General features: G+C 41.1%; 1 protein-coding gene across 1 annotated transcript; it reads right to left on the reverse strand.

The window, feature by feature from the left end:
• Positions 1 to 893: 893 nt before the first annotated feature.
• LOC130124122 (cytochrome b-c1 complex subunit 10) lies at positions 894 to 8,330 on the reverse strand. The gene is made up of 3 exons (XM_056293539.1): positions 8,194 to 8,330; positions 3,473 to 3,613; positions 894 to 1,610 (listed from the first exon to the last, which is right to left on the reverse strand). The coding sequence occupies exons 1-2, from the start codon at positions 8,241 to 8,243 to the stop codon at positions 3,493 to 3,495; spliced, it is 171 nt and encodes a 56-aa protein (XP_056149514.1). The 5' UTR covers positions 8,244 to 8,330; the 3' UTR covers positions 894 to 1,610; positions 3,473 to 3,492.
• Positions 8,331 to 8,477: the final 147 nt, after the last annotated feature.

Here is an 8,477-nt window from a genome sequence, read left to right on the forward strand (position 1 = left end):
CATGCATATTGTTGTGTCCACCTTCCTCATGGACATAAAGTAACCTGTTCATCATTCCAGCATCTTTAGACTCTGCACCATTGCACTCGTCTTCCTGCTACAAAGGTTTTTATAATATACATCTATATCTGTACATAGTAGTTAAATGTTTACCTTGTCTTTGTTTTAGCTTCATGTCTATTCTGTGTAAGTACACGGAGAGCAATGGAGGAATCCCAATTCCTTGTGTGTGTAGGCCTACACATACTTGGCCAAATACTGATTCTGATTTCCTTTAGTTTCAAAACCCCATTCGCCCTCTCATTTCCCGTGACCCCTACATGCCCCAGCACCATTGTGAAGCCCAGCTCAATGTGAATTTTATTAGGTCTATATAATGTGAGGAAAAGCTTCATTTAACAGATAAACGCATTACTACAGCCACCGCTCTTAATCGACAGAGCTGCAGCAGAGTCGGGGCATACGCCTTGCCTTCTCCCGCTGCAGCTCAGCACTCATGTGATGTTATCTTTCTGTTGTGTAAACTGAAACCTGGCTTGACAAGTCATTTAATACGTGCTCCATAGATTTCCCTCATAAAGTGTTAAACTCAGGTTTCTTGGTCTTTCTGCACACCGTTTAATTTTCATGGCAGCAACAGGTTCCCTTCTGCCTGCAGCCATGGTGGAGGAACTGGCCAGCAGACCCCAGGTCCCGCTTCTTGGTCTTCCCCTCCAGTTCCTCTTATTCTCTCTTTGATTTTAAAAAATTATATTTACGATATTCTCTTTGCCTATGAACTCCCATGTCCTATTCAGAAGACCCTTTGCAGTGGGATTTTTGGCTTGAAACATTTGAATAGGTAATTCAGTGTCAGCTGCATGGACAGCAAGAGACAACACAGAAACTCAGTGTAAGAACTTTAAACTCTTTATTACAGTGTCCTTAACAGATATTTATGAATTAAATCAGTCATTAATGAACTGAATTAATCCAGTCCAAAAAAAAAAACTGTATCCAAGATGCACCATGATTGTGCATTCGGTAACACTTAGCACTATCGCCTGGTGGCGATTATATAGAATCTGTTCATAGAGATTACACTTAGTATAATTTGCCTTTCTGAACAAATGTGAGACTAAACACATTACTGAGGGCAGAAACAAGTTGAAAAGCAGTTATTGGACCCAAAAGGTGAAATAAATACCCATGGCGACTTAAAACATTTCATGTATACATTTTTGTTCTTGAAAACCTGATCCAATCGACAGTGTTGCATGAGACTGATTAAATAATTTGAGAGAAAATTTGACCTTAAGCCAAATAACGAATATGATAAATGACGCGGTAGTAAAGAAAAGTCCATTTCTCGTTGTGTGATTGTTTAGAAATAACACCATATCCATGAGTGGTCGAGCAACATTATCAGTGAGCTGACAGGAGCCCAACATAGTTAAGGGATATGGTGGCATTGGATGAGATAGTCCGTTGATGTGAGATTTAATGGTCAGGACGATGATGCATGCACCTCTGTAAGCCAGGCCTGCGGTTGTGGCACAGTTAGGGTCCCCTCTGTGGCAACTCCAGCCACGCGTCTCCATTTTCAGTCGCCCCGCAAAACCTCCACTGACCTGGCAGAGCAAAAATGAGCAATGAGCGAGCAGAGTCACGGCTTGCTACAACTACAATCTCTCATGCGCTCGTGACGAAGTGAAAAGAAATTCACATTTATCAAGAGCCAATCTCAAAGCGATACGTTCGCAAGCAGATAAAGCATTTGCAGAAGCAAGGGCAAGTTTACTTAAGTGACCGAGATACCACCTTAAGTTTTCCAATCGTAGCCGCTTAGGATTCGGCGTCTTGAGGTTTCTAAAGTGCTTGGATGTTGAACTTGCCCTGACAAACAACTGCGGATTAAATCATAAAACCGTATCTATCCCTTGATCCCCACCATTGTTGGTTAAAAATTCAAGCAATATATCGATACACTTCAACAACAAGGTGACTGTGACAGCATCCCACTTCATTTTCTGGAGACGAGTCATCTTTCTACAAGTTGGATAGAATAAATAGTCAACACTGCCAGTCTCCAGACCAATTTCGACTGTTTACCCTTCCAGGTTAAGCACTAGTATGATAGAAAAGATGTCCTAAAACAGCAAGCTTTTAAATACATAAGTCTCAACCTCAGAAATTACCTTTCCCCAACTGGTTATTTCTCGTTTTGCTGTGGTTCACTATGAAATTAAAATTCTTAAATGTGTTTTTCTTCCTCCCATAGAAGTAATTCTCTATACTGTAAAAGTGAAACGAGGGACACGATGGATGGGTTTTAACCCCTTCCGTATTAACAACATAAACTGGGTCAGGTGTTATTCAGTTTTCTTGGGATCGCACCAAAGACATTAACAAGGTCACCCTATGTTGATTTCAAATCCACCTGTGTCCAGTTGCATGGCTGCACAAAAAACACCACCAACCTGGTGAGTTCTCACAACTGAAACAGCAGATCAGACCAGTCCTGCTGTTGCAAGACACCGAGGAGCTGCCCATGGAGCTTGTAGATGGAGTTATTAGGAGGCAAAAGAAAAGTGGAGGTCATAAAAAGACTAAGCAAAGTTCTGAACTTATCTTGGAGTGCTGTCAAGTCCATTGTGACAAAATGGAAAAGACACTGCGCAACCCAGACACTACCGAGATCTGGCCGTCCTATCAAAATGAGCAACCGGGCAAAAAGGTTAAAATGTCAGAGAAGTGACCAGGAGACTGGCTGCGATGCTCACAGGGGTTGCACAGCTCATAGGCTAAAATGGAAAAACTGTCTTTTCAGCATTTCACAGACCCAGTCCCTTTGGCAGAGCAGCTATAAGGAAGCCACATCTGAGAAAGACAATCACTTGAGTCATGTCTGGGGTTTGCAAGAAGCCATGTGACGAAATCTGAGACCTTCTGTAAGTGTTCTTTACAGAAACGTTTTAGCTTCCTCCAGGATATCAGGTGCTGGATTACTAAGAACTCGCTCCAGCTAAACGCCCCCCTGGACTCCATTAGTTTTATTTAAAACATCTTGGAGTGATTTTTCTTATTCAGCCCTCAAATTCGATAAATTAAAGCCAGCTTTTTCCAGCTCAGAAGCATTGTAAAAGTGAAGCTAGTTCTCGTTTAATGAGCTGGGAAAAAAACAAAAACAAAACCAAACTCTTATGCCTTCATTTCTATCTGTTTGGATTTTTGTGATTCCTTTCCCTTCAAGAAGATGTTAACCAGTCATGCCTTTCCCGCTCGCATCTAGACCAAAATGCTGACGCCAGCATACAGACCAGGACAAAAAAAACATTCAAGTGTTGAAATTAATTGTGTTTAGTGAGGGGAGACAGAAAACATTTCAGTGCATTAAAGTGAGGAGGTGAAACGGGGACAACATGAAGAAGTTCCAAGGGTGGTGAATGCTTTCTGAAGGCGCTGTATTTCTGCTAACACCTCGTTGCCGTACCTTGATTAACCAGAGCATGGCTAGTCATTCTTCTTGAACTTGCCGCTGATGTAAGGCACATAATCTAAGACCACCCGCCAGTCTGTGAAGTGGACCAGTGCTACTCCTCCCATTGTGCCCCATACGGCTAGAGTCGGGACCCTGCATAGTAAAGAACACATATAAGATATATTTTTAAAAAATAAAAAAAATCCTTCACCTATTAATATACATACACTTAATGAATTTGGCATTTAATCCCTATCCACTAATGTGTAAAAAGTTATACTTGTATTTTGTTACTTGTACTTGCTTGTTTACACTCCATGTGATAACTTTTTTACGGTCAAATATTTTAATTGTTATTAATGTTATAATCGGACTGTTTGAGATGCAACGGCTGACACCCTTTGCAAATGTCTATTATAATCGTTGGTGTACTGGTAAGTACACTGCCGGGAAATGTTAGTCTCACACAGGATACGATGCGTTTAATGCAAAATCCTGTTACCCTTTGTGACACGTGTGACAAGTGTAAGACTGCAGTTGCGAATTCTTACCAAGGTGCTACTCTTGTGGCAAGTTGTCACATGGACTTTTAATATTTGCTAATATGTGAAATAAATTGCTTACATATGCATGCACATACGAAATCTATAAGGACTGACTGTATACCCAGAACAAAGAAATTAAACAGGCCAGTCTTTCTTCCCTAAAATCATTAATAAAAATATTAACAATAGCAAAGTGCTCTTCTCTACTGTTGATTGACTTATTAATCCATCATCTTCAACCCCATCAGAGATGCTGTCCACTGAAAAATGTCAGCAATTCACTACAATCTTCAATAACAAAATTATTACCATTACAAACAACATTGGTGCCTCAAGATCCAGAAGTGAACCAACCCTCCAGTTCTCCAGAAACATCACTGATACCATGTCTCCCTTTGACCATGTGGACCTTAAGAAACTAGATACTACTGTTGGGCAGCTCAGGTCCTCCACCTGCTGTTTGGATCCTCCCCCTACCACATTTCTTAAAACTGTTAAAAAACCGTTTTTAACTGCTTAGTACCTGTGGTATTAGAAATTATTAACTGCTCTCTTCAGTCAGGTACATTTTCTGCAGCATTTAAAACAGCTGTCATTAAACCACTTCTGAAGAAGAGCAACCTTGATGCGACAGTTATTACCAACTATGGGCCCGTCTCCAATTTACCATTCTTCAGCAAAGTCCTTGAAAAAAACAGTTTATTTTCAGCTTAATAACTATTTAACATCAAACAATCTTCTCCCCATTTATCAATCAGGTTTTCGATCTCGCCATAGCACAGAAACAGCACTTATCAATGCTGTGAACAATCTGCATATGAAAAGACTAATAAATTATCTGTTCTTGTGCTCCTGGATCTCAGTGCCGCCTTCGTCACTGTTGACCATGATATTTTACAGAGAGATTTGAAAAATGGGTCGGTCTGTCTGGCCCGATTCTGAGCTGGTTCCGAATCTACCTACAGGACAGGCAGTTCTTTGTGTCCATTGGAGACTTTGCCTCGGGCAAAGTGGGTATTTTGTGTGGGGTCCGACTCTTGGACCATTACTATTTAATCTCTATATACTCCACTTGCACGTTATACGGAAACGCAATATAAATTATCATAATTATGCAGATGATTCACAACTGTACATATCCCTATCTCCTGAAGACTTAGATCCCATACATCTCCTAACACATTGTATTGATGACATTAATCTATGGATGTCAGAGAACTTTTTTACAACTGAACAAAGACAAAACAGAAATACTAATTTCTGGTGCAAAGACTTAGAGACAGAGAACTGCAGCTCATCTTAGTTCTCTGGAGTGCAAAAGTGAAGCTAGAAATTGAGTGTAATCATAGATGGTGATCTAAATTTCAAGAGTCATATCAATCATCTCAAGATCAGCCTTCTGCCATCTTAACATTTCAAAACTAAGGGGCTTTGTATCCCATTCAGACAGAGAAATTAATCCATGCATTTATAACAAGTAGAATAGACTACCGTAATGGTTTATTCACTGGCCTCCCAAAATCAATTGTACAGCAACTCGGTTAATTCAAACGGTTAATTGCATGTGCTCTCACTGGAACTAAAAAGTATGAACACAATACACCTGTTCTTAGGTCTCTGCATTGGCTCCCCCATCAAAACTAGAAATGATTTTAAAATTCTGTTATAAAGCTTTAAATGGACTCGCCCCTCAGTATTTAAAAGACATACTTATTAGATGCAAACCAGCAAGAACGCTCGGGTCCAAAGGCAGTGGTCTTTTAACCATCTCTTGTACTAACGCTACAGCAGGGGAAGCTGCCTTTTGTATTTACACCCCAAGTAGATGGAATGCCCTGCCTGAGGATCAGAGAGGCCCCCATACTGAACATTTTTAAAAGCAGGTTAAAAATCTTACTTTCCGCAACAGCCTATGGCTAAGTCCTTGGTGTGTGTGTGTGTGTATGTTGTACAGTTTAATATTTGCACTTTCTCCACCGATTCCTGTATAACTGCACTAACACCTGTTCTTCTTCTTTCAGCTTGTTCCCTGTTTCTCAGGGGTCACCACAGCGGATTTTATAGTTTCCATCGGTACCCAGTGAGAGCACAGCACCAATGGCAGTCGTTGTTAACCCGGGCCTTGAGCGATCCGATATACAGCCTCAACCGAGCTGATATGGTCTTGTCAATCCTCATAATGATTTAACAGTTTTACATTGGATGCACTTCCTGACACAAACACTAACCCTACGGATGGGGGCTCAGGTAAAGCACTGGATGATTCCAGTATTCATGAACTTGCGCCCATGCCTGTCACCAAAACTGCACTAACATCTGTTGATATGCATATTTATTTTCTGCAACTGCACTTTCATGATTGTGTTGCGATTTTATTGTCACATTATGTAAAGCAGTGTGTTGCCCTGTGTATAAAATGTGCTATATAAAATAAATAAATAAATAATCAAAGTACCTAACATTTTTAAAAAAAAAATCAAGTTTGACTTGACACACGCACAGACAGACAGACAGACAGACAGACAGACAGACAGACACACACACAGTGGCCCCATTATTAGCTATACCGGCTTATTAATGCAAATAGCTGTACATAAATATAAAAACCTGGCAAAGATGGTCAAAAAGTTCAGTTGTCCAGCCAAATATTAGAATGGGGTAGATGCATGAGCAACTTTGACCACAAAATGATTTTTGGTGCCAGGTTTGGTGGTTCCAGCATCTCAGAAAGTACCGACCTCCTGTGATTTTCATGCGCAATGCATCAAACTTTGAAGTCGATGTCCTACAGCAGCAGAAACTCACGCTGGCTTCCATTCCTGTCATCTAACAATAGGAAGACAGGGTTACAGTGGGTGTACGATCACTAAATCTAGACAACTGTAGATTATAAAAATGTTGCCTGGTCTGATGAACATCAATTTCTGCTGCAACATGCAGATGGTAGGGTCAGACTTTGGCATAACCAGCATGAATCCATCCTGCCTTGTGTGAACAGTAAAGGCTGGTGGTAGAGGTGTAATCGTGTGAGGATTAGTTACTTGGCACATATTAGACTTTTTGAAACCAACTTAGCATCATTTGAATGCCATAGTGTACCTAAGCATGACTTCTGACCATGTGCCCCCCTTTATGGCCACAGTCTACATTTTCCAATGGTTACTCCCAGCAGGATAATGCATCATGTCATAAAACACGCATCACCTCAAGCTGATGACACAAAACATGATAGTGACTTCTGTGTACTCCAATAGCCTGCACAGTCACCAGATCTCAATCTAATTGAGCACCTTTGGGATGAGGTGGAAGAGGAGGTTCGCAGCATGAAATGTGAGGCCGACAAATCTGCACTGTGTGATGCTATGGTCAGCATGGAACAAAATCCCTACAGAACCTTTTACAGCACCTTATTGAATCCATGTTGTGACGAATTCAGGCTGTTCTGGAAGCAAAAGGGAGTCCCACCCAGTACTAGATAGCTGTAACTAAAAGTGATCACTTAATGCATAACACAACACAATTGTACAAGTGAAACACTGTATACAATTATAATTTCCCATGATGTAATGTAATTTCCCATGTAACACTTAAAATATTTATTCCATCTCGCACGTGACTTTTTGAATATCAATTATACTAAGGCATTCAATATTTTCCCATGACAATTTAACGTGACTCATTGGTCTAAGTATGCTTTAGCTGGCTAACCATAAATGACGATAGTAGAGAAAAAGAACATGTTGGAGATACTCAGTTTAAGTTCCTGTAACTCACTTTGGAAAATGTGGTTGATTAAACGGTAATTACACTCAACCCCTGGGAAAGAAAGGTTCGAAACTAATTCTTGTCACATTTACATACGTGCGTAATGACAGCATTTGCATTTGTTTACCTGAAACACGAGTGAAATTCGATATGGTACTTAACAGTTTTGCGCATGGTGGCGAAGTTTGGGTTAGGCTCTGCTATGATGATGATGATGATGATGACTCTGCTATCGATTCGCGCTACGGTAGCATTTTTCGACAGGGCAGCATAAATCGTCAGAACACCGGTCCCTGTGACACGACCTCAGCAGGGCTAGCTAGCTAAGTTAGTGAGGACACATCGGGATGCTATCATTAGCCAAGAGTCTTGACTAACTTCTGACCGTTTTCTTCCACGGATACGGAAATTTGAGCGTCTTACCACGATTTGGCGATGGCAGCGTATTTTTGACCGATCACTTTACCGATCATTTCGGCTGACTTGCGTCCGCGTTGCGTTAAGAGTTAACTGGCCGACGTCCCGCCTTTGCTATTACTCGGCGCTCGCAAGGACTTTCCTTTTGAAGGGGACCTAATGCGCAGGCGCAAGCACCACATCCGGTTTTAGGGACGTAAAGGTCCACGCAGGCGGACGTAATTTCCTGGTGTCGCAAGCAGGATTACAGTGGTGCTGAGGCATGGTGCTTTTTAATGATTCTTATTTCC

Source organism: Lampris incognitus, chromosome 14 (genome assembly GCF_029633865.1).
Source record: "Lampris incognitus isolate fLamInc1 chromosome 14, fLamInc1.hap2, whole genome shotgun sequence".
Taxonomy (NCBI): Eukaryota; Metazoa; Chordata; class Actinopteri; order Lampriformes; family Lampridae; genus Lampris; species Lampris incognitus.